A 26,303-nucleotide genomic window follows, 5' to 3' on the forward strand; every position below is an offset into this window, starting at 1 on the left:
ACATTAAAGGTACCCTGTGGAGTTGTTGACCACTAGCAGCACTCTGGAGCCATGTCTTTATGAGAGTCCTTGTTTTGATTGTGTTGTGCCACTTGCACAAGGATGCTAAAACTAACAAAGGCAATGTGGAAGAGGACTGTAAGTCAACGTAAATGTAAACAATGCACGATTTAAAATATTAATAACTTTGCAAATGTTTTATGAGGATAAAATGCACTGACTCAGTGCGTTTATGCGAGTAAAACTGAATGTTTGTTTACAAGAAAACTCCGCCGGGCACCTTTTAAAACGTGTTGGTGGCGAAACAAAAATGTGACTTCTTCTAGAATATTAAATTAAAATTTTCTTGGTTTGTTTTCACAAGCGCTCACAAAGAGATTTAAAGCTGTTGTTTTTCCTGACAGGCAGCTCATGTTTGGATGTGAAGGAGATATACTGAGTACACTATGAGCAGTAGTGGCATGTTTTACACCGGGGACAGAGATGGCGAGGTCATCAGAGCTGCTGAGCGGGCTTGTTTTTGCCTATATGCACATTTCACGGGACTGTTTCAAGTTTAATGAAGGCAATATTTAAATGCCTTCTGCGTTGAACAGAAAGACAATCCTCCGGTGGTTTAATCACTTACTCTCATCTCAGCCCAACTGAGACATGACACACAATAGAGAGAGCTGTTCTCTCCAAAATAAGGACAGATGTTCCTCAGCTCTTTTGTCTCTGAAGACGCTGAGGCAGACTGTCATGATTTACTCTAAGTAGGACTGTGACTGAGTGTGTGTGTCTGCTCAATGATTCAGAGGAATGAGCTCATATTTATGTGTGTGTCTGTGTGTGTAGGTGTTATTCTTTTAAATCAATGGAGAACAGAGTGAAGTGTTTTTCTCTAGTGTGCCCATTTTTCCTTCACAAGGGACAAGGATCTTCAGACAAATGCATGTTCATAAACATGATCTCCAGCAGCCTTGGACTTTCAGAACTTGCTATATCAGGCTTTCACAGATCAGGGCTATTAACGCAAGAGGGTCCTGTTATCTCTCTGATAATGAGGCCTTTTGTAGCCTTACAGCTACGACGAGAAGCTTTCATTTTATGTTGGTTTTGGCGGTCTCTGTGGAGAAAAGTGGTTGTGTTTGAGAGCACCAGAGTCCCTTTAGAAAACCTCTCATTTTACTGCAGCAGGGTCTGACAGCCTGCCCCGCTCTGTCCTGGTTCTGGTTCTCCCGTGCCTCCTTTCCCCTCGAGTGGTCCCAACAATACGGCCTGGACCTCCAGCAGCGTGGTGTTGGTGTTGGCTCCCAGCGAGGTGAAGCTCTGCTCCTGGCCGGAGGAGGAGCCGCTGCTGCTGGGTTTGGAGCTCTCCACCTCCTGCTGGAGCGGTGGGCTGGTTGCTGCTGTTCCCGCTCTCGTTTGCTTATATCTAGTGCCTGAAATGGGCTGGTACTCACCGGTGAGCACTTCAGATTTTTGCCCACATGAGTACCCTTATTTCTTATTGTGTACCACCACAGTATGCAACGTTAAGCGCTAAGCATAGGAAATAAACGCTTCAGGTCGCGGTTACGCCCGTGAGACTCAGCTGAGACCTTAGCCTCCACGGAGCCGGTGCAAACAGCTTCATAGATTAAAATGAGATTTCTGAATGTTGCTGCTGCTGTAACTGCGCCGTTAGTAGCTAGCTGCAGTGCAAATGACTACTAGAGGCTGCTAGTTGCGTGCGGCACCAACCAACACCGAGCCTCCCCGTCAGCTGCCAACTGCTGTGACACTTGGCACCATGGGCACAGTTAACCTGACTACTGCACTACTGGTTGTATCTCCTTCAAAGGAGATTGTCTTTTTTTACAAAGCACTGAAGGCGTGAACATTTTTGCGTACAATTTGATCTGTATAAATAGCTAAATAAAACGTTTTTATTAACCAAGCAGGCTGCATTTATGTACAATCTGTGGAAATGTAATGAAATTCATACAAAAATACATTTGAAGTGAGATATATTACCAAGATATGCATATAAATACTGTATAAAGATATCCAAGACGCGTGCAATGATCATGTCATTGAACTGCTGGCACATTTTTTGGTCCAATTCAGGCACTGCTTATGTAGGTCATACAGAGGCATCAGTATTACATTTGGACTGTTTCATAACCAGTTAAAGATTCTTTGTAGTAACTTTAAATATCCTTAAACATCATCCAACCTCTAGAATCCAGCGTAAATATAATTCAGATGATGCTAATGAAGCATTTAAATATGAGAATGTTTCTGTGTGTTCATGTGCGGGCCAGCAGCAGACAAAGCCGAGAGAGGAGGGAGATTTGTGATGGACAAAGGTGGTTCAGTAGAGCCATGATGCTCTCTCCTGTGGTCAAAGGACTCATTCTTACTATACTGCAATGCTGTAGGGACTCTGTGTGTGAATGAAGGGAGTGTGAAAGAACGAAGAGAGGAGGAGTGGGACCTCTCCATCACTCCGACTATGACCTTCCAAGAGTCACGCTGTTATAGAGTACAGAACTAATGCCTCAATATATTATCTGAATATGCTGCATTATCATTATGCCTCTCCCTCTCGCTATCGCTCTTGCAGTCTTTCATTCACATTATACACACTCAGAAACACAACGCAGAGACACACACTGAGTGTTTCCTCTATACGATATTTGATGATGAAATATTTGCGCACTGCAGGTCAGAAATAGAGAATGAGAGAAAGATGAAGAGAAAGCACGACATAAATTGAGTTTAGCCTCATGAGCGTCTCTCTGTCTGCTCTGCATTGTGTGTGAAGAGGAGCGTTGTAGTCACTAAAGGAGATAACATATGGACTTCCTGGACAAGAGCAAGGTCAACGCCGTCGCGACACTCGCTAATACATGCGCACAATGCCGACAATCTCGCACACAATAGAGGGTGAGGAGAGAGGGAGGACCGCGGGAGATAAGAGCAAAATGTCACACCATTATTTTGCAGGAGGAATAACCGGAGAGGAGAGTTTTAACTCTAATCCCGCCGAATTTTCATCGATTCATGTCTCACGAGTGTATTGACCGGCGCCATTCATATGATACCACATACCTCCCATCTGACTTAGGAACATAAGATGTTGTAGCATCTGTACCTTTGACATGTACTACGGTTGTTTTCCTGTAAGATTACTGTTGGAGTCAGTGTGATTGATGATCCCGAGGTAATAGCACTGGTCTCAGGTAGATGGAGGTCCTTGACTGGAAGATGTACTGTGGACTGCAGAGTGAGTGTGTGTGTGTGTGTGTGTTTCTGCAGGGCAGGATCGCAGCGAGGCGGCTCTCATCAGGCGTTTTAAGGGCGATGGCGTCCGCTACAAGGCCAAGCTCATCGGCCTGGACGAGGTCACTGCCGCCCGTGGAGACAAACTCTGCCAGGACTCGATGATGAAGCTCAAGGTAAGACAGTCTCTCTCTTTTCTTCTCTTTTCCTCTCTGTTGATGCGTCTTAAATTAAGACTTGCTCTTTTAATTTACTGCTTAAATTTGTTACTAACATGCATCTTAGAAATGACAACATGATTACCTCCTAAAACCACTGAAGATTAATCCACCTTATTTCCCAGCCCCCATGATGCCTTGTGTGAATTATGGGCGCAACTTCCAGCGTGTCGTGTTACTGAACCGGAACCGGCGTTTTCTATTGTAAGAGTACGCTAATCGTCTCTCCTATAGCGATTGTATTAAAAAATCTAGTAAAACATGTGGAAGCATAACATGGTTTTGTTTCTTTCTACACACAAATAACTGTACTTAAACTATTTGTAGTCTAATGCTGCCCTGCACTCTGTGCCATAAACTGCCTTACATTTTAAACTGTACAGAAAATAGTAAAAGTAACTGGCTGTCATTAAACCAACGCTACACTGCTGTGTCCTCACTACACATGAAATCATCTCGACGTCTCTTCTCCGGGGGTCTTTATACCCCAACCACAAAATAGGATACGGGTTTTCCTCCGTTGGCTTTTTGTCGACTAAATGAAATGAGCACACATAACGTTAAAGGGTTTTGGGTGGTCTCTTCACGTTTAAGTTTCTCCGCCACGTTCTTCTGGATTCCTCGTCTGTAGGTCGGCGATGGAGACTCTACCGTCGGTCACGAGAACAATCCCTTTTTGTTTTGGGTGCATGTTCAACATGCTGTTGTTGAAGCCACAAATTTAGCTTCATCTGGTTGTTAATACAGCGGCGAACAACGCAACAAGTACCAGAGCTCCACAAGGACATGAGAGAAAGTGCAGATTTAATGTTAGTTAAATATCTGTTAAAAAAAAGAAAGCAGTATTTGCTAAATTGAAGGCCAATTTTCAAAAGAAGAGCCGTTTGCGGTTAGCCACTATGGCCTATGGGACTAACTAGCTTACTGCTACTTCCACTACCTCACCGGAAGTCACGCCCATCATCATTTCTACAGAAGAAGGTGGATGGCCAAACAATGTTGTCAGTCCATGAATACTTCTTCAACTTCATGCATATTCTAAAATTCTACTTTTAAATATGCATGTTTCGTTCATCACAGCATAACTGCGCCTGTGAAGATGAGGACAAAAATGAGGATGTCATAATTTATGTGCACAGCGGTGATCAGAGCGGGAGGAAGTGAGGAGGTTAGCCATATGGATGAGAAGGGGATCGGGGTGAATGTCTCATTTGCAAGGACAGGAACAATTAGAGGGAGAGGTAGACAGATGGGGCAGTTAGCAGAGGAGAGAAGGCATATAGGAGGGGAACCATTTAGATGATAGGTGAGAGAGAGAGAGACCAGAGGGGATACAGATGAGGAGAAATAAGCCATCTATTCATTCATTTATAACTAAAGTCCCAACGAACGAGCTGATTCAGTGAAATATTTTACTGTCGCCTGCAAATGGAGAACACATTTCTCCTGTTACGCTAGAAACAGGGTCTTTCTCTAAGCGGACCCTCCCCAGTCCCACTCACAGCTCAATGAAGCACCTTCTTTAAGGTGGAGGGTATGATAAATACATTATTCACCCCTGCTTTTTTTGTCTTTTTTTAAGTAATTTTGTTGACTAAGATCATGATTATTATCAGTATTATCACTTTTCTTTTCCTTCATTGCCTACTGATTTGAAAAAGGATAAAAACAAAGTAAATTTAGTCCAAAAAATGAGAAAAAAATAAAACATAAAAAGAATATGCAATATAAAGAGAAACAAAAAATAAAAAGATAAATCTTACTCCCATGCTTCTGGGGTGGCATTTCTTCTCTTTTTTGTAAACATGTTCTCGTTTTTGCAACACTTCTTGTAAATATAAAACACTTTACAATCAAATGAACACGTCTACCGTTTTCTAGACTAGACAAGGGTTAGAGATTTTACCCTTAATGCAATGCAACCTGAAGTTGTTAAATATCGATTCAGTTTGAGCAGTTTACGTTTGTACGGCTAGTTGCACGGAAAATACATTTGTACGGAGCATGTTTCATGACGAACACAAAACATCACGCCCATTGGTTTGAGATGGCACTTACTGTAATATGGCGGACCCTCCACGCAGACGCACAAACGGAGTGGAAGTAAGCAGGGAGCAGCCCAGTTGCACAGCAGTTTGTGAGATAGTCACGAAATTGAATGTATTGATTCGTGTACATAGACATGAATTTCCCTTTTTTTTCGCGATGGTCGGCACTAAATCACTTCATATGTAATCCTCGTAATTATCCACGTAATAATCCACGAACTGGGAAGTATAAAGAGCGGCAAGTAGGGAAGAGTTCGGGGTGGATGGGTGGGTCAAAAAACACAGGACTTTCACCCAGGAGACTGGTGTTTGTGTCCCGTGTGAAACCGCAAGTCAGAGTTGATTTATTTGCCACGTAACTTCTGTACTTAAGGTACGATACTTCCAGAGTTATTTAAACCCAAACCGCGATCTTTTCCTAAGCCTAACTAAGTAGTTTTGTTGCCTAAGCCTAACCAAGTCGATCTTTTCCTAAGCCTAACTAAGTAGTTTTATTTTGAAAAGACTGGAGCGGAAATTGACACGTGCGTCACGTATTGTTGAAAGCTGAGCATCACGAAAAAAAGGAGGAGTCGTGTCTATGTACACGAATCAAATAGATTAAATTTCGTGGCTATTTCACAAACTGCCGTGAGACTGTGTTGTCGGGAGAGGGTGTAGGGTTTGAGAAAGGCCCCCAGTCAAACAAGATTTTGATTATTTTTTCCACAAACGCATGCTGAAATATAACAGTGAGAATGTCGAGCGCCTTATTCATTATCAATTGTCCTTTAACACGTGGGATCCACACACTGAAGGAGATATTTGAATTGAGAAAATTACCTTTACGTTCTGTTTATGTGTAGTGAAAACTATCCAGCCGGGGCGTAGAAGGGTGAGGAGAGGATAGACAGCTCATTGATCAAACAGCTTCCCTCCTCCTCATTTATTCAGACAGGAAATCCATCAACTCTTTTTCTCTGATCTCCCCACCTCTTCTTTCATAGCGCTCCTCCCTCTCCTCGCCCGACTCTCTCAATGCTCTGATCTCCTCTCTTTTCTTCTCCTCTTGTGACTCACCTTTGCAAATAGAGTTGTTGTGAACGTACAGTGAAGGGGAGTTTCACATACACTTATAGAGTTATAATAATTCAGTTATATTGTAACTTTTTGCTGTGCCTGCCTTGTCTGTTTTTTCAGTCGTTATTGATTTCCTTCATGTCCTACAATGCCTTTCACCAGCCTAAGATAGGACATTAAGGTTTTGTGTTCGACTGAACAGAGCAAACGTAGCTTGATAATGGACATGCGATATTTGGTGGATATTTGTTTTTCCACCTTGAAGGGATAGTTTTGAAGTGGGGTTGTATGAGGTACTTCTCCATAGTCAGTGTGTTACCTACAGGAGATGACGGTCGGCACGACCCCAGTTTGGAGAAACAGACAGGAGTACCAGCATGGGACCAAAGCAATGTACTGCTGTGGACGGATTTTAGACACCTAAATCAATATCAGTTTAAGTGTACGCTATATTTGGAATAATTTACCGCTTTACCATGCCGTTAGACAGCCCTTTCTGACGGGGAACTGAAGCTATTATTTCCTTCAGAATCCGAACCAACCCTTTAAAACACCAAAGTCACACAATAGCACAAACTAAGAAACTAGTCGAGGCAGCGTAAAACCAGCAACTCCCGTGTTCTGCGAGGTAAAATGACTGTTTTTGTCAAAGGAGTCTGGTGGCTTTGAAGAGAGCACAGATAACGGCTTCAGTTCCCCGTCAGAAAGGGCTGTCTGACAGCAAGGTAAAGCAGTGAAAATATTCTAGACATGGCGTACACTTAAACTGATTTTTTTAGGTGTCTAAAATCTGTTTTGCTGCTGCCCCCGTCCACAGCAGTACATTGCGTTGCTTCCGTGCTGGTACTCCTGTCTGTTTCTTTAAACTGGGGGCGTGCCGACTGCCATCTACTGACTATGGAAAAGTACCTCGTACAACCCCACAACACGTCCGAACTATCCCTTTAAATATCTTTTAATATTTGTAAAAGGTATGAATCACAAGCATGCCTCAAAAGATGTACAGTAGATGGACTACCGAGGCTACTGTTCACGGGAAAATGATCTCACCTCCTCTGTTAACTCACAGTTATTGACTAGAGAAAGAAACTTACAAGAAAACGGTCTTTATGAGAGAGAAGGGGCCCAAACTGATGCTCTTTATAGACTTATATTCTCATGACACAAACTCACGTTTCTCTCCTGCTTCTAACCTGGTTGTGTGTCTGTGTGTCTTCCTCTCTTCAGGGTATAGCTGCAGGAGCGCGGTCTAAAGGAGATCACAAACAGAAGGTGTTTCTGACCGTCTCCTTCGGGGGGATCAAGATCTTTGATGAGAAGTCAGGGGTAAGCTCAGAAGCATGTGTGTGTTTGTGCCTGCATGCAGCGTGTGTGCGTGTGTGTGTGTGTGTGTGTGTGTGTGTGTGTGTGTGTGTGTGTGTGTGTGTGTGTGTGTGTGTGTGTGTGTGTGTGTGTGTGTGTGTGTGTGTGTGTGTGTGTGTGTGTGTGTTTCCTCTGTTAATGAGGCATCTCCATGAGAGGGAGGGGCCCCCCGGGGAAATCAGGAGACCCTAATTGAAACCCTGAGAACAAGGCCTCCGTAGATGAGAGAACATGGCTACCCCATTGTCTGCCTCTCTGAAAACAGCGACAACACGGGTTCTAGATTACACTCCAGGATTATACATTTTCCATCTTACATGGTTGCTTTTCTGGTTGACCGACTGGATCTATGCAGGCCGACTGATATCATTCCTACACCTTTTATTCCTTCTGTCAATCAGTTTACTATACATCTTTTCCTTACTGTCCGTTAAATCACCTAAATGACCTAAATACACCTAAAAAAAGCCCCATAGTTCTGCTTGGTTTCACTGATGTAGAGACGTATTGACTACTCAGAGATTTACGGCAGTAGGACCGGTCGTAGATAGAGGACACTCTGTGGACAGATAAACTGTGAATCCAGTTGTTGCAGAGCGAGTGTGCATTCAGCTCAAGGGGAAAGTGGCCAATAGAGCGTCGTGATTTCTTTCTCAAGGATCCTCTTGACAGGTATTGTCCAGGTTCGATTCCCCAACTGGCCATACCTGTCACAGTATCCTTGAGCAAGAAGTATAACGCACACATTTCCCAGGATACTTAGCGCTGTGGTTGGAGGACAGCCTCACTGAAAGGGCCATTTCGCCAGTGTCATTTGGGTTAATAATGGATACAATGAGCATTAAATCAGAGACTCTTCTCTTGGCTCAGTTTGCTCACTCAGATCATCTGCGCATGTTCGATTTTTTTGTTTTGGCAGCTGGATGAAACAGCCTTATTTTTAAAACATAATACAGCATGAGGATGGAGGATGTGGTGGTAGGTTTGGGTGGGTGGTAAAGGGATACAGAGGCAGGAATTGGGGATTTAGGTAAAAAGGTGAGGTGACAGTCATGGGCTATGCAAGGTTATTAAGCATAGATAGTGTTTTTTTTATTTTAGTTATTTATTATTATAAAATGTTTTTGTTATCTCTGAGAATATAAAAGACACTGTGTTGTACAATTTCAAATGCAATGGATAAAATCAATACAAATCTACATTATAATTAGGGCTGCCCCTTCGTAGTCGATTAGTCGACTAGTCAGTCGTTTTGGTCTCAGTCGACTAAGATTTCTTTAGTCGATTAGTCATTTTTTATGTTTTATTCATGCTGAATGACTTATTTCTAAGAAACTTATGAGCACATCTCTGGTAAACACCAGATTTAAAGTGTTGCTTCTGTGTGATTCTTTGTAAAGAAACTAATTTTTACAGATCTGTCGATTAAATCAACTAATCGATTAGTCGTCAAAATCGTAGTGTTGAGTGATTTCTTTTTGGTCGAGGACAGCTCTAATTATGACAAAACATAACACAGCACTAACTGCTCTTGTGTACATTGTAAATACGCAGTGTGACGCCGAATTCACACCAGAGCAGCCGCAAAGTGCGGCCTGCGGTGAGCTGCCATGCAATGTCTATGGAAAGCTGCGGCGGCCGCTCCGAACTCAGCGAGCTGTGGCCGTTCTGTGGCGAAGTGTGGCCAAACTGAAAGTTGGGGAAAGTTTAACTTTAAGCGGCGAAGTGCAGCCAGAGAATACCTGCAGCCAATCAGTAAACAGATCCTGTGACATGCTGACATATGCTACAAAGAATTTCTTCCCACCTGAAACACATGAATACACCTCCCGGCCTCAGAAAAATATAATTATGCTTGGTGTGAATTTGCTGTCTGTTGGACTCTGCTCTGCCTGGCTGTCACTGGATCTGATTGTGAATGTAGTCTGGTTTAGACACATTATGATGCTTGCTGCTCCACACCTGACTTTAGTATCTGAGATTTACACCTCGACAGGAGCTGGATGTCACTTACAACGCGCGCGTGTGTGTGTGTGTGTGTGTGTGTGTGTAAGTGTGTACCCAGCAGTAATTCAAAAGTGCAGGGTATTAGACAGGTAGGACACAGTAACCAGTGGCCTCCCACATGGCAGCCATATTGCATGCAGCCAAACTCATCCCTCACCAGTCCAATCCCTCTTCTTTTATAGCCCTCATTTCTCTTCGTCTCATTTCCCCTCCTGATGCTTCAAACCCTCCACGCTGAAAGATTGAGAGGGGCTAGAAGCAGAGATAGATAGAGAGTCAAAGGGGAGACGGTGTAGTGAAGAGAAGAAACAAGAAAAAGGGGCGAGAAAGAGAAGGAAACGAGGATGTGAAAAAGACAGATAGAGGGAGGATGGGGAGGGGCAGAGACAGACTGAAGCAGAGTTAGAGGGATAGGTTGAGAATCAGTGAACATATGTCAAAGGAAAGCTCTCTACAGGGAGACTTTGTCCTCTGTCTCCGCACATTAATATTAACTATAGAGATATGCTGTCCTTACTATCAGTCCTTCAACCACTTCTAATGGCTAGGGAAGGAGAGAGAGGTGGGGGGGAGAGGGAGAGAGAAGGACTCTGCTGAGGTTCAGAGATCTTGACAGTCTCGTTCCCCTCCTGTGCATCAGTCAGCCAGATGGGCGGATGGATGTATGGGTGAAGGAATGGATGGATGGCCTCTCTCTGGGAGGAGGGAAGGTCGTGCAGGATGGAGGGAGGTGGTGCTTGAGATGGAGGAGAAGAAGAGGGGAGACATTAATCTAGCAGAGGGCAGACCGGCATGTCTCTCTCTCACTCTCTCTCTCTCTCAACACACACACACACATAGAGACACTACCCTCTTCAACCCTTTTTGTCAGTCTCGTCAGGACCGCTGCACCACGTCAGGTCAAGAACTCACAAGAGTGAAGGGCTGAGCTCGCTGGCCTGCTGCACCCTCAGAGGATGAAACCAGAAATTAGTCCAGTTCTATGTAAAGAAGTACTCATGAAGGAAAGCTTTGTAGAAAAGATCCCGGAGCAAAGTATTCATACGGAGGCTAGACAGAGATGCAGCTGCAGCGAGGAGGCAAACAAGACAGAGGACGGTGCATTCACTTTGGGTCCTATCAGATATATTGTAAGTTAATGTTGATTAATAAAGATCATCCCACTTTACAGTATTCATTAGGAGAGGGCAGAGGAGTGAAAGAAGTGTAGACGTGTCATGGCGAGGAACCCAGGTAGGGAGACTCGGGGTGAGACAAGGAGGCTTAAAGGAACAGTGTGTAGCCTTTCAGGGGATCTATTAGCCTAAATGGAATATAACATTAATAAGTATGTTTTCTTTTGTGTATAATCACCTGAAACTATGGCCCTGTTCACTCCTGGTATTAACATGCGTCCTCAGTGATCGGATTACAAGTGGACAGCTTTGAGTACGTCTGTTCATACCTGGCATTAAAATGCGTCTCCACATGCGTCTTTAGTGGCGACTTGTGATCCGATCTCACTTCCCCGCCCCATATGCAAATGAACACGTAGGCGCTATATGAGTCCATTTTATTACTATTAATATTATTAGTAAACACACGGCTAATACAGCAGCCGTTGTGACGTAATATTACATGAATGCCAGTAGTAATATCCTACATATTCGTTAATTCTGGTACATTGTATTAACATCAAAATAAAAGGTTATTGTATTATTGTGACAAAAGCAGCGGTGCCGGCACCGGCGGCGCGGAGGTCCCTGGGGACCTCAGGTGCTGGTACCGCTGTTTATGCCAGACAACAGCGGGGGTCCCAGCCATCATTTAATAGACTTGGGGAGAGAGCAAGTTCTCAAGGAAGCAGAGAAGAAGACGAGGAAGCCGGAAAAGGGGTTTGTTGGAGTGTGGAACTTTTTTCTCTTCACTCTTTTAGTCACTTTCTCAGCCAACTCAATGTCAAACTGTTGATTATAAAACATTATTTATAGGTAGAGTCCAGCTTATGTGCTTGTATATTTGTGTCAGCGACTGCAGCAGTGCCACCGCTTGGAAGGAACTAATAAAACCTCAAAGCTAACTGCTAATCTCGGTCGTGTCCTGGCTGGAGGCTGGACAGCCTCTGCCGGCTCTCTTATGATGCTCTCCCCTCCGGGAAGGAGATGTGATGAGAGGGAGGAGAGAGAGAGACAGTGTCCTGCTGCTTCTCCTCCTCCTCCCTCCCTCCCAGCGTAACAGGGAATATCTTGGTTCAGTGGCCAGCTACCGCTGAAGGGCATGCTGCCTAAAGGCCCTCAGAGACACTGACACGGACACTGTGTGTGTGTGTGTGTGTGTGTGTGTGTGTGTGTGTGTGTGTGTGTGTGTGTGTGTGTGTGTGTGTGTGTGTGTGTGTGTGTGTGTGTGAGTGTGTGTGTGTGTGTGTGTGTGTGTGTGTGAAAGAGAGAGAGACTAATAGTGCATATCAACAGTGCTGGAGAGAAAAGAAGAGAGAGTACACAAGTCAGTATCGACTTTTTTTGATACACCCACCTGTTTTTGCAAACAATCCGCCTCCCCCAGAGAATACATCTGTTTAAGCAACTTTGAGCGGCATCTGATAGTCGGCGCTGCCAGACACGTCGGCTCCACCCTCCTGGGATTTAATCTCACTGTTCTGTCCAAACTTTACCGAGGCTGATACAACAAAAACATTTAGATTGTTTTTGCAACAGAAACAGCAGTGAGTGAGTCACAATGTTGGATGTCTGATGGATAAGAGATCTAAGGAGGAAAATGACATTTGTTGTGCCAATAACAACTCTGTGTGCACAGCTGGTGTTTACAGTATCAAGTGGAAACCACAGCAAAAGTTAATTAATTAAGAAGAACAAGGTTATTCTACTCATCACCAAACTGGACAGGAGTGTTGCTTGAGTGCTGATGGACGTCCAAGATTGCTAATATTTTGTCATTCCATCAAATTGATTGTACAGTTTAATTTGCTTTATGTACAAAGGCAAAAGCCCAGTTGGCATTCTTATTATTAAGTAGTATATTGCCTGCCAATTAGGATATGAAAGTCAATTTCACATTCATTAATGCCACAGGGATATCCTTTAGAGTACACCGAAAATCGTTTTTCAGAGAAATCTTCACTCTAATTTCAATTTTGGCACTAGTGATGCTTTTTCAATCATAACAATGAAATAGATTAGAGAGTAGAGGCCAGGGTAAACTACTGGCGTAAACAAGATGAGAGAAGATAGACTTTATTGTCCCAAAGAAAATTAGTCTTTGACACATACAGTATCTGCTGTTAATAAATATAAAATAAGTGCATACATACAGTAAATACACAGACTGTCAGACAGTCCACATGCACACAGACACGGTACCTACAGTACATTCATAGACTGCCACCGATCAACGTACGACACCAACCCGTTCTCACTCCCAACTTGTCAAATACCGCCGTTTGGTCAGCGCCCCTCGGCATCAGAAACCGACGTACGGAGGCACCCTTTAGCAACAGTAACACCCGCGGTGTTGTTCAACGGTCGGAGCAAGTGACGTAGTATTAATAACGTGAGAGTCCGTTCAGGGCGGGCTGAAGGGGTGGTGGATGAGTCAAACAATCACAAGACGTTCAACCAGGAGACCGGTGTTCGTGTCCCGTGTGAAACTAAAAGTAACGTTGACTTGTTTAGTCACGTCAGTTGTTAGTCACATGATTGGATGGTATCGTTAGCCCCGTGAGTCGTTAGCATCGTCAGTCTCGTGAGTCACTAGTCAGTGAAGTTAACGTCAACTATCTCCGTTTCCTAACCCTAACCAAGTGTTTGTCTTGCCTAAACCTTTCAAAATGAACTTCCTGTAAAACGGAAGTTCATTTTGAAAGGACACTATGCATGTGACAAGCATTTATTGACACGCCGTCAAAGAACGTATATTGCCAAGAAGTGAAAGTCAAACATCAGCGCCCAGCAGCAAAGCTACGCTTCCGCCATTTTGGACTGAAAGCGACTACCGGACGCCAGTTAAACGTCCGCTTAAAAAGTGCCCTACAAAAGTAAAACTAAATTATTTCTACTCTATTGCCATATTCTACCGAAATGTTGAACAATAAGATATTATAAATATAATAAGCGTTTTCAGTCCGATATGGCGGCAGCGGCTGTTTTCAAAAACACAGTTTTGTCTCTTTGCTTCTGAACCCTTTGACGCCGTCCCTGGTCCGTCCAAAAGTAACGCTGAAGGGGTACCCTGTGCGTCGGTCTCCGATGCCGAGGGGCACTGACCAAATGCCGGTATTTGATGAGATGGTAGTGAGAACGTGTTCACGACACACCGGTAGTCATTCATAATAGTGCACTAAACAGCCAGTAGCACCACCACAACTCCTCTACACAGCATGAAAGAGCAGGTGCATCACCTCAAGGTACCAGTCTACCAAGATCCCTGTGGAACATTTTCACCACTTTGTTAAATCTGTATATCAAAACATTGTCTACTATAGGCCGCACCTGCCAAACTAGGTACTGACTGTAAGTGTATGTAAATTGTTTTTTACTCTCTAAGATGTGCTCGCTACCAAGAAGGAGTAGAGGAATTGAATTTATGCAGCCGTCTCATTCTCTGCTCTCTTTGAATCAGAGTCCCCCTTTGTCACCTCACCACCCACCCAGAGATAATTCAATAACCTCTGCAAATGAGCTGTGTGTGTGTGTGTGTGTAGGGTGTGTGTGTGGGTGTGGGTGTGTTTGTGCGTGCACATGCACCGCCTTAGCTGTCATTTTCAGGTCAATCAGAGGTGATAATAATAATCATTACTCTAATTATTAAATTTAGAAGACATGACTCATACAATGATTATCTATTTCTACTGGGGCTCCCTGTGTGTGTGTGTGTGTGTGTGTGTGTGTGTGTGTGTGTGTGTGTGTGTGTGTGTGTGTGTGTGTGTGTGTGTGTGTGTGTGTGTGTGTGTGTGTTGTGTGTGTCAGTGCCCCCGTGTTAAATTGGTGTCACTCTACTCTGCCATGTCTTAGGTCTGGAATGGCTTCAAACAGAGCAGATGTGTGTGTTTAGCCTCTGATGTATTGAGCTGCAACCCCTAGCATGCACTCAAGGGCTACTGGGTCATTATGTTGACTGTGTGTCTCTGCTCCCAGCATGCAGCTGGCGCAGACAATAACAACAAAGCAGACATTTAGTGTGACTTAACAGAGGGCTATTGCATATTAGGTTGTGTGTGTTGTGTGTTGTGTGAGTGAGTGAGTGAGGGCACAGATGAAGTGATCAAGTCGACAGCTTGCCGAGCTGTGATTGTCACTGATCCCCCCTCTGTCCTCAGGAAAAACAGTGCCATCTGCCACGGGCAATGCCAGCTTGGCTCTCTCCCCACCCAGGCTAAACTAGAGAGGGCAGGGGAGCTGGGAACAGTTTAATGTTGGATACAAGGTCTCCGTGTGAGAGGGTTTGTTTCTGTGTGTTCACTTGAGGGGTGGGGGGTTGCTCTTTTTCTGCTCCCCACAGGGTTTTTTTTTGTTGGAAAAGTGGACAGGTGAATTCTTCAGCTGCATTTTGTCTCTTTGTGTTTGAACGAGTGTGTTCACGTCCCTAACTTTCTGATAGTTATTGTACACCTGAAACTTAATTTAGTTTGCAACTAAAGTTTTCATTAAAGGGCGTTTGCATCTCCGTTCTTTGAAGTGGAGTTTCATGTATGCTCCTGTGTTCTGCGAGGTAAAATGACAGCTTTTGTCAATGGAGTCTGGTGGCTTTGAAGAGAGCGATGTAACAGCTTCAGTTCCCCGTCGTGGAGCAGCAGAAAACTTATTTTAGCCTCCTAAATAAAATGTAGAATATTCTCTTGACAGCCCTTTCTGACGGGGAACTGAAGCCGTTATCTCTGCTCTCTTCAAAGCCACCAGACTCTATTGGAAAAGAACATTAATTTTACCTGTCAGAACACAGGAGTTGCCGGTCTACCGCTGCCTTGATCGGTTCGTTTTTTATGTTATTGTGTGACTGTCGGATCCAAACTTACGTTACCTCCACAGCAGCACATTGCTGAGCTTCCGAGCAGGTACTCCTGTGACTATAAGGATGTATATATACTGTACATGTAGCAGCGTCATTATGCAGAAACCTACATCAGGTCATGTGGGAAAACTTTTTTTAGAAGGGCTTAGGAAAATGGCATTTTCACGCCAAAACATACATACTTCAAACAAAGTGTAAATGTTCAGATCAGCAATGTAACTGGGGGCGAGGTCATGGCCTTAAATGTAATTGGCAAGATCTTAAAGTTGATTCTGAATTTTACAGGGAGCCAATGGAGGGATGCCAGAACAGGGGTGATGTGAGACCGACGGCTAGTTCTGGTTAATAACCTGGCTGCTGCATTTTGAACCACCTGAAGGCGATTTAAAGCAGATTGACTGAGGCAGGTGTAGAGGGAATTACAACAGTCTAGATGGGAGAATATGAAAGTGTGAATTAATAGTTCAAGATCCCTGGAGGACAAGATGCATCTGATGGTCAAAAGTCATATTGACACCAAGATTCTTAGCTTAAGGACTGATATTGGATTGGAGTGGGCCAATAAACTGATGAAGTGCTGTATCAAAATTGTCTGGTCCTATTAAAAGAATGTCTAGACTGTGTCTTTATTAACCATCCTGTGTCATGCCCTTCCTTCAGGTCCTCCAACACCACCATGCGGTCCACGAGATCTCCTACATCGCCAAGGACATCACGGACCACCGAGCCTTTGGCTACGTCTGCGGGAAGGAAGGGAACCACCGCTTTGTGGCGATCAAGACCGCGCAGTCGGTGAGTGTCTGTGTGTCGGCAACTGTGTGTACTATAGAGCTCTACGGTGTGTGTGTGTGTGTGTGTGTGTGTGTGTGTGTGGTTGTGTGTGTGTGTGTGTGTGTGTGTGTGTGTGTGTGTGTGTGTGTGTGTGTGTGTGTGTGTGGACTGATTCAGGCCTGCAGCAGCATCCTCTATATGATATCGAGTACCCCTCTTGGACCTGTTATTATTATTGTTGTTGCTGTTGTTGTGTCTCCGTGCCTGGCTTGTTCAGTCTGGATCCAGCTGGCTCGCTCTGTAGCCGTATTGATTTCCCATAGTGAGTCGATGAGGGTTTGAGTGTGTGTCACCAGCTTTAATAGCATATCCATCCTCCCAGGGCCGTGAACCGTGGCTCTCTGACTTAGACATATACACACACACACACACACACACCAGGCTGGACTCAACATTCACACCAACCACACTCCAAAAAAATGTCGCTAAAGAAATGCTAACAGCGTAGCACGAGGCTAAGCTCTCATCAGTCACCTTAAGCTGTCATTTACCTGACGTGCGCCCGCGGAAAGGTCACGATTGTATTTTACTCGCATTTTCCGGATTCAAACCCGCCGTCACTCAGACCGCTGGTGGTGGCGGAGCAGACAATGAGGCTCACAGCTTATGGAGGAGGCCGAGGCTGTAATTGGAAAGTAACCACTTTGATGTGAATTAACAAAGCGTCTCTGCCGTCATGAAGACTGAGGATTTAAGGTTGCTCCGAAAAAGGCCAATTTAGGAGTACATTCAAAAGTAATTGGCTTACCACTCAACTCGGAGTCTCGGCACAAGAAGGACGTGTTTTATTTAGCGAGTTTTAGTGGAGATGGAAGCTCACTAATTGTGTTCGAGAGGCTTCCGTCTCTTAGTTCATCACAGTCTTTGTTATAACTTTTTAGAAATGTTACAGTATTAATATGAATAGATGTATTTGTTACGAAATCAACCTTATATCCAATTTGTAGGAAGGCTACAGAGAGTTTAAAGACTACTTAGTGTCGGTCTAGAAATTTTCACTGGCTTTTTTAAAAGAAGTTATTACATCTGCAGTTATTAAATCTTTTATTTTGATCTCTTTGAAAAATTTACAACAAAGTTTCCACCATGAGTGAATCATAACAGCAACCGCAAATGAAAAATAATGTAGTGGTTGAGCCGTCACTGGTGAGTCTGGATTTGTCTGGACAGAGTGTTCACTCTGCTAACACTTCTGGGTACACAGTTTATTCCTATGAATACAACTGGAGATTACATCTCTGGAATCTTTTCTATTTACTCACTTACTCTCAGTACAGTTTTCGGTGCAGTCTTTCCAGCTTAGTTTAGTGGCAAAACATTTGTGGAACCATCCAAAATGTCAGTGATGTCAATCAAATGTGTCTGAGCCCAGAGTCTGAATTCACCATTTGGCACCAGGATTCAACAATTACAGATAAATAAATCGATTCTGGAGTGCATACACATGCACGGTGGTGCAGTGGTTAGCACTGGCGCCTCACAGCTAGAGGGTTGCAGGTTCGAATCCGGCTTGGGACCCTTCTGTGTGGAGTTTGCATGTTCTCCCCGTGTTAGCGTGGGTTTTCTCCGGGTACTCCGGTTTCCTCCCACAGTCCAAAGACATGCAGGTTAGGTTAATTGTGGACTCTAAATTGCCCGTAGGTGTGAATGTGAGCGTGAATGGTTGTCTGTCTCTATGTGTCAGCCCTGCGATGGACTGGCGACCTGTCCAGGGTGTACCCTGCCTTCGCCCAATGTCGGCTGGGATCGGCTCCAGCCCCCCCGCGACCCCTAACGGGATAAGCGGTTGCAGATGGATGGATGGATGGATACTAGTCTACCATGTACCGATCCGATACCAATGTGTTAAAATCACGTCACCATTTTACTGGTAGGATTTTCCAGAGTAAAATATTACCATTATTATTTTTTAAATTACTGACTATGCTAGCTTTGGCTAACGTTACACTCTACGCTAGCACTTGCCCGATCGGTACCAAAGAACTTATATTGATAAGAAGTGGAAGCTAATTGGGCGTTTCAACGCAGCAAAGCTGCATACAGGGCTGCAACTATTACGATCATTTTTATTGTTGAATAATCTGTTGAATATTTTCTCGATTAATCGATTAGTAGTTTGGTTTATAAAATGTCTGTTTCCAAAAGCCCAAGATGACGTCCTCAAATGTCTTGTTTTGTCCAAAACTCAAAAGATATTCAGTTTACCGTCATAGAGGAGTAAAGAAACCAGAAAACATTCACATTTAAGAAGCTGGAATCAGAGAATATTGACTTTTTTTTTTCTTAAAAAATTACTAAAACCAAGTTATCGATTATCAAAATAGTCAGCTCTAATCGCATATACTTTCTCAAGCTGTATATTCAGGCACATTCTCTGCAGGTTGTTTTAGGAAATGTTGGAAATGGCTAACTGAATTTGATTTAGATGAGGCAGATGGAGGGAAATTAATTATACCAAGAAATAAATTCTTAATAAATTCAGTGGCAGGATATCCTGGAGACTAGATGGTTGATCAGTTGAATTAATATTTCTGGGTGATTTCAACCAAAACTCCTGATCAGTGCAGACTTTAATAGAACAGTGAATCTGCAGTAAAAGTCTTCATTACTACTTTTTGTTGGACTCACTCGTCACTGTTGCCGTCGGCTATGAATCATCTGATTCAAGATGTCTGAACTGAGGTTATCTCATCTCTATGGTTCATTATGACCACTCCTCCTCCTCCTGGATCATCCTCCTCCAAGCTTTCTGCATTTACGATTCCAACATTCACTGCTCATCTCGGCTCTCTGTGTCTTCTCTTATACCTCGACGTTTTGATAGAGAAGGAGCGATGGCAGATGGCAAGAAAAGATGGAGATTAGAGCATGTATCGTCAAATAGTAGAGAGGATCTGAATGTGACAGAGTGACAATATGTTTCAGTGTTGCCTCAGCAGGAGCCACCGTTTACCCCAGTGTGTCTGTCACGAGCTCCCAACATCTCGCAGAAAGACAACACTAAAATAGAACTGTTTTATCCGAGGCAGCCTCCGGTCGGTTAACTCTGTGTGCACTCCGCATAGCCCTCAGTCAATAATTGATTCGGTCTGAATCATATTAGACTCTTTGCTGTGACGGGAGTTATAAGTTGTGAGTCATCTAACTCGTTTATTCATCTGTACTTTTGCTCCTCTGACAAGAAAGGTGGAACAAGGTAAGACAAGAGGCTGGTGTCTGCTCTCGTCGCTGTCTCGGAGAAGGAATCACAGGCAGAACCATTTGTTAAGAAATTCAAAGTCTTTCTGAGTTTAGTCACTTTCAGTGCTTGCAATAATTTGTCAGTGTTTAAGTAATCACAGGGGGACAGAAAACAATCAGTCCCAAAGACGTCGTTACCTTTAATGAAAGATTTTTAGACAAACTAATTGCAGAACTGGCAAAATTGTCCAATTCAGTTCGCTGCCATTTTGTTTTCGGCTGGTGGCCTAATGGAATCATCCATAATCAGCTGTCAGAAACCCAATTAGGTATCTATCTACTATGACTCATCCTGCCTGAGCCCTAAATTAGAAAAAAAGTAATGGTCTTTTCTGTCGGGGCACGTTGCAGGTGGGGAGATGAAATATGATGCAGGAAGTTTAGTGTGAGTCGTAGTTTGAGTAGATTGAAGGCTAATCATGAAGAGAACTGGATACGGCGTTGGAGGCTCCCGTTCATTCCTATGAAAGTTGCTCAGTGGCACATGAAGCCAAAATGGCTCGACTTCCAATTTGAAAAGTACCCTGAAGATCTTCCGGCGATCTTCCGCATCCATTGGGCCCATAGAGCAGACGCAGTAGTGTCTGCTCGGTCACGGCGTCACAGTCGTCACGCTGTCGTCACGTCACGCTGTCGTCACGTCACGCTGTCGTCACGTCACGCTGTCGTCACGCTGTCGTCACGCTGTCTACACACTGTCGTCACGCTGTCGTCACGCTGTCGTCACGCTGTCGTCACGCTGTCGTCACGGCTTGGCCAGCGTCGGTTTGGGTCTCATTCACATGAACGGAGGAAGGGAAATAACTCTGGATTCAGCTTTTAGTGCGTTTTAAAACTTTTAGTACCTAATGATTTAAATAAGGACTATTAGTGTTCATACTGAGAGGTTTATTTACCACAAAAAAATAATCCGCTGAGTTACAGACGTCTCTTTCCCAATCTAAGCCTATGGGAAAAAGTATTTTTGGGCCCAATGGCATCACGTGACGGACACGGAAGTTGTAGTACCGCCGCTTGGCCACTATGTAAATTGGCATCAACGACCAGCGCTCTTCCTGAGGGCTTGAAGCTGATCAGACACTAAGGCTGTGACACCATTTTGCAGTGCTATCTGAATGTATAGTGAGAATTTTTAAACCCTACAGTATATAGTGGACTCAAAGTATCTCACAATGCATTGTGAATAATAGTGGACAACAATGGTCACTAAACAGGCACTACCATCTACTATAACTATATGACTACTACTATAATATACATATAACTATACCATCATGCGTTGCGCTGAAGGAAAAATTGCAGATGGATGAGAGGAGAGAGAGCAGCGTGATGGAGGAAAATACGCTACAACTGCCACAACGACAGACGGCAGCGCATCACCGCTTTACTCCTTCCGTTTTTACCTTTCACAATAAAATCCCTAGACATATATACGCTGCATCACTGCTTACCAGAGGGAACTTAGAGCATTTTGCTAAGAGGCAACATAACAAAATAGCTTACAATATATATTTAACACAAAAATACATGTGGGTATTCATCATGGATGGTCTGCCAGCTGATGTTGATCTGGCACGTTGTAATGACGGAATTAACGGCGCAGAGAAAATGACCCGAGTAGTGTCCAAAAGTGTTGTTTCATTTTGCAGATGAGCTCACTATATAGTCCTCCATATAGAACTCCCTGGATAGTGAGTAGGGAGTAGTGAATGATTTCAGACACAGCCTGAAACACTGCACAGCAGCATTTTACAATTCTGAGAAAAGATCATAGCAACAACAAGTTGTCCGTGGTCTTAGTCTCAGTAGATATAGGCCATTCACATTACAAAGTTACTGACCAGAAATATACCAAGTGCGCTTGCATTTGATAAACCAACGCAGCGGTTGAACCAGGCTAAACTTTTTTTTGCTGCAGCCCTCTGCGTCGCTGCTGCAGTGGTCTCTCACTGAAATGAGAATGAATGAGCAGATAATGTTTTTGTTACAATGCTAATGTTGGTCTGACCATGGCCTTAATCTCCTGTCATGAGGTAGCGCAGGTTCAGCCAACATTAATGGCCACATAACTAGAATAAGCGGGCAGGCATGGCTGTAATTCATGAGCTCCGATCAATGCTGTGTGTGTCTGCGGGTGTATAATGTGTCCTTATCTTTCCCAGGCTGAGCCGGTGATCCTGGACCTGCGGGACTTGTTCCAGCTCATCTATGAGATAAAGCAGAGAGAGGAGATGGAGAAGAAGGCCCAGAAAGACAAGCAGTGTGAGCAGGCGGTCTACCAGGTACACTCACCAGCTCTCTGTTATAGCAGCTCTTAAGGCTGCACCCTATTAGAAAAAAAACTGACACCGCATATGCAATATTCACTTTAAATTTTGTAGGCTACATGTTAAAGTGAAATGCATCCATCTGGTGCACTTTGAGAGCAGTGTTGGGTGAGTTCTTCCCGACATTGCCACAGATCCTTCGCACTGAGGACAGTCCGCCCCGGTTGACAGTCGTGCCGGGGGCCCCGTCCCTCCCTGCAGGGTAAGAGGGCGCAGCGAGCATTAAGTCCACGGCCCCGGGAAGCAGCGAGGTCCAGGCGAGGGGGCCTGTAAAGCTCACGGTCGGAGCTGTGAGCTTTACAGCACCCCAGGCCTTTTCTAGCCAACCTACTATAGCCGCCCACACCGAGCGGCCGTCTCTAACCCGCCGAGTTGAATCCCCCGGGGCAGATTGCAAAGTGTCATTATGCAACTGGGGAGGGCCTGCCAAGACTGTAATTAACATAGGCTGTATATAAAGATGGACAACGCGTCTCCACTTCCTCCCGCTGTACAGAAATGAAGCCAAAATATCCCGTATACGGGAGCTGCCGTCTGATCGGGCAGTGGAGCTGCGTCATCGAGGTTACCTGCTTGGACCAATTGCGAGCAGCTCGTCAGCTAGAGAGACTCACAGCTGCCAATCATGACATCTCGCCCCCTTTTTATAGCATCAAATAACTAATTAAAACCAAACTTATCAGAAAAATAAGCACTTGAACAAACATCAGCGTGATAAGAACTGCTTAAAATGACAGAAACCAACTTTGGAAAAAATGTATTTGACGTGACTTTGACTTTTTAGTTTGGCCCATGTCCCATCCACTAACATGGAGGAGGCGGGCTTTATGACCTATACTTCAACCAGCCACCAGGGGGCGATCCAGATGTTTTGGCTTCACATTTGAGGAGCTGTCATGTCGTCCATCTTTAGATATAGTCTATGGTAATTAATGGGAAACACCGGATGTTGTGTCAAGCAGCAAAAAAGTTATAGCATGACGTGTTTGAGTTAAGTTGCGATCACACGTCCTACAATGTGACTGTGGCCCATACACACATCACAATGTCGATGCTGAAATGATATATCGTGCAGCCCTGCATGCTCTGTTTTTCTCCTTTTTTATGCCTCCACGCCGGTGACAGCCGTGGCCGGAGGCATTATGTCTTCGGGTTGTCCATCCATCCATCCATCCATCCATACCATTCTCGTGCAGGCGATATCTCAGGAACACCTTGAGTGAATTTATTCTATTTTGGCACAGACGTCCACTCTAGAATTAATATGCTAATAAAGACAATTTCACACACATATCTAATGAAGCGATGACATTTTGGACAGACTTGGATGTAAACTGCAACTTGACCTGTTGGCGGAGGCACACAACAGCGAGGCGGTAATTCTAGCTAACCTCACCTTAATCATCTGCCATGATGAGCTTCATCTGAGAGACTCTTGACAGACAAGTCAAGTAAGACTTGAACAAAAATGAAAGCCAGCGAATGACATGCGGAGCGCCCACTTTCAGGTTTCATCAGTCGCACCATCTGCCCATTGTGCTTATTTCACCTTCCTCTGTTCTGTCTTCTCTGCATCTCCTGTTTAATTTCTCTTTATCTCTCTGTCTCTCTGCCTCTCTCTGATGATTGCCAAATGATTATCTGAATGCTGGGAAGCTGCCATGTCTTGCTGTGCTTTTCCGCCTACTCTTTCTACTCCACCGGCTTAACTCTCCGCCTCTCCCCTCTCCTCTGTCTTCTCCCCCCTCTGCTCCTCTTTTCTCCCCGTGTGATTTCTCCCTCTTTTTCCCGGCCGCCGCTCATCTGCAGACAATACTGGAGGAGGATCTGGAGGACCCGGTCTACCAGGTAACTTCCTGACCAATCACATCGCTGCTGTCACCTGCTGCATTCTGGTCAGCTTGCTCCTCTCTCTCTGTGGGCACTGTGGGGAGACTGTGGTTACAGTGTGTGTTACAGTTTGGAGGGTCAACAACAGGAGGAGACTCTCAAATATGTGCGACCGTGGGTCTTGTGTGCATGTCTGCCAGTCGGGGTGCATGATTAGCTGAAAAGATGTCTTTTCTCAGCTGCTTCGGTAAACTTTGCTCCTTAAATTCTCCTCCGGATCTATTCTTCAACTGCTTTTTTTTGAATGACAATGCTGTTTGACTAATCACCTCTGCAGTTTCACCACTCTTCTCTCAATTTTCTTTATCTTCCACTTTCTCTCCTGCTTCTTGTTTTCTCTCTTCTCCTCCCTCCCTCCGCTGCTGACGTTGTAGTACATTGTGTTTGAGGCGGGACACGAGCCCATCCGTGACCAATCAGAAGAGAGCATTTATCAGGTACTCACAAGCTCGTCTTGTCTGCTGCTTGTGTCTCAGTTATGTTCTTGTAGTCCGCTGTGGTTAAGCTAAGAACAGCTCTTGAAAGTGTTTAAATTAGGGCTGTCAATCGATTAAAATAGTTCATCGCACACTTTTTATCTGTTCAAAATGTACCTTAAAGGGAGATTTGTCAAGTATTTAATACTCTTATCAACATGGAAGTGGGCAAACATGCTGCTTTATGCAAATATATGTACTATTGGAAATCAACACAACACAAAACAATGACAAATATTGTCCAGAAACCCTCACAGTTACTGTATTTAGCATACAAAATATGCTCAAATCATAACATGGCAAACTGCAGCCCAACAGGCAACAACAGCTGTCAGTGTGTCAGTGTGCTGACTTGACTATAACTTCCCCCAAACTGCATGTGATTATCATAAAGTGGGCATGTCTGTAAAGGGGAGACTCGTGGGTACCCATAGAACCCATTTACATTCACATATCTGGAGGTCAGAGGTCAAGGGACCCCTTTTAAAAATGACAAATGACCTTGCTGAGTTTGGAGTTTGGAGCGTTATTTAACCTCCTTCGAGACAAGCTAGTATGACATGGTTGGTACCAATGGATTCCTTAGGTTTTCTAACTTCATATGACACCAGTATCTTTGCTCTAGATTCAAAGCCGAGCCCGCTACAACCTCAAAAAACATAAGTTGCGTTAATGTGTTAAAGAAATTAGTGGTGTTAAAACTAATTTGCGTAATTATCGTGTTAACTTTGACAGCCCTAGTTTAAATAAAAGCGATTTAATCTTCCATTTGCTTGCCAATAGGTACCAGACATTTCACACATAAAAATGAACATACAGGAAATCAAAGAGAGTAAGAATCAGAGCCGAACATCCAGACAACCCTCTCCAGAGGGCCCCCGACAGCTAGAGCTAGCTACCTCAGGGAGACGAGCCTTTCTTTGGGTGCACTCCTCAGAGGCGTGGGTAGACCTCGGAGGGATGGAGAGGGGGAGGGTAAGGTGTGCATGGAGGGGATGTGGAGGTTATTCCTGGCCCGTGTGGAAGTGAAGGCGGACCCCTCCTCCTTTTCTCTCCTCCCCTCCCTCTTTTTTTCCCGAGGAGATGAAAGAAAGCGGGGGAAAGAAAGATTAATCACCAGCCTCTCGTTTGATCTTTAAATAAAATGGATTGAAAATAGACGGCGCGCGCACAAACACACACACACACACACACACACACACACACACACACACACACACACATACACACACGAAACAACATCAGGCGTAAGAAACGTGAGCCTCAGCCAGCCTCCAGCCACAGAGGAACTAATGTATGAATAAAGATGACAGCTTCTGGAAATAAACATGTGAAAGAAGTAACAAGGCATCCAGAGGAGGAGAAAGAATGAGACAGGCTGCGCTAGATAGATATCCACATCCTTCATCAGCGCTATTTTTCATTTACTGATTAGGGCACATCCAACTAGGGAAGAATAAAACTTTGTTTTGTGTCACTGAAGGAGAAACAAAAGCTCCGTAGGAATCCCAGGATTCATACATATCAGTGCTCATTGTGTCTCCTCATGGCGCACACACTGTCAAATCTATCAGCCTGTGTGACATGAAGATA

General features: G+C 44.3%; 1 protein-coding gene across 16 annotated transcripts in view; it reads left to right on the plus strand.

Moving 5' to 3' along the window:
* dab1a (DAB adaptor protein 1a) overlaps positions 1–26,303 on the plus strand; it is a 330,333-nt gene that overhangs the window by 276,296 nt on the left and 27,734 nt on the right. For 8 of the 16 annotated variants that reach the window (XM_074636006.1, XM_074636008.1, XM_074636014.1 and 5 more), the window contains exons 3-6: positions 3,286–3,425; positions 7,802–7,900; positions 16,607–16,738; positions 22,180–22,299. In XM_074636006.1, coding sequence (XP_074492107.1) covers positions 3,286–3,425; positions 7,802–7,900; positions 16,607–16,738; positions 22,180–22,299 — 491 coding nt within the window. Of the gene's footprint in view, positions 1–3,285; positions 3,426–7,801; positions 7,901–16,606; positions 16,739–22,179; positions 22,300–24,153; positions 24,193–24,608; positions 24,672–26,303 lie in introns of all 16 variants that reach the window. The other 8 variants (XM_074636001.1, XM_074636002.1, XM_074636000.1 and 5 more) reach the window with 2 other exon arrangements.

Source organism: Sebastes fasciatus, chromosome 5 (genome assembly GCF_043250625.1).
Source record: "Sebastes fasciatus isolate fSebFas1 chromosome 5, fSebFas1.pri, whole genome shotgun sequence".
Lineage (NCBI taxonomy): Eukaryota > Metazoa > Chordata > Actinopteri > Perciformes > Sebastidae > Sebastes > Sebastes fasciatus.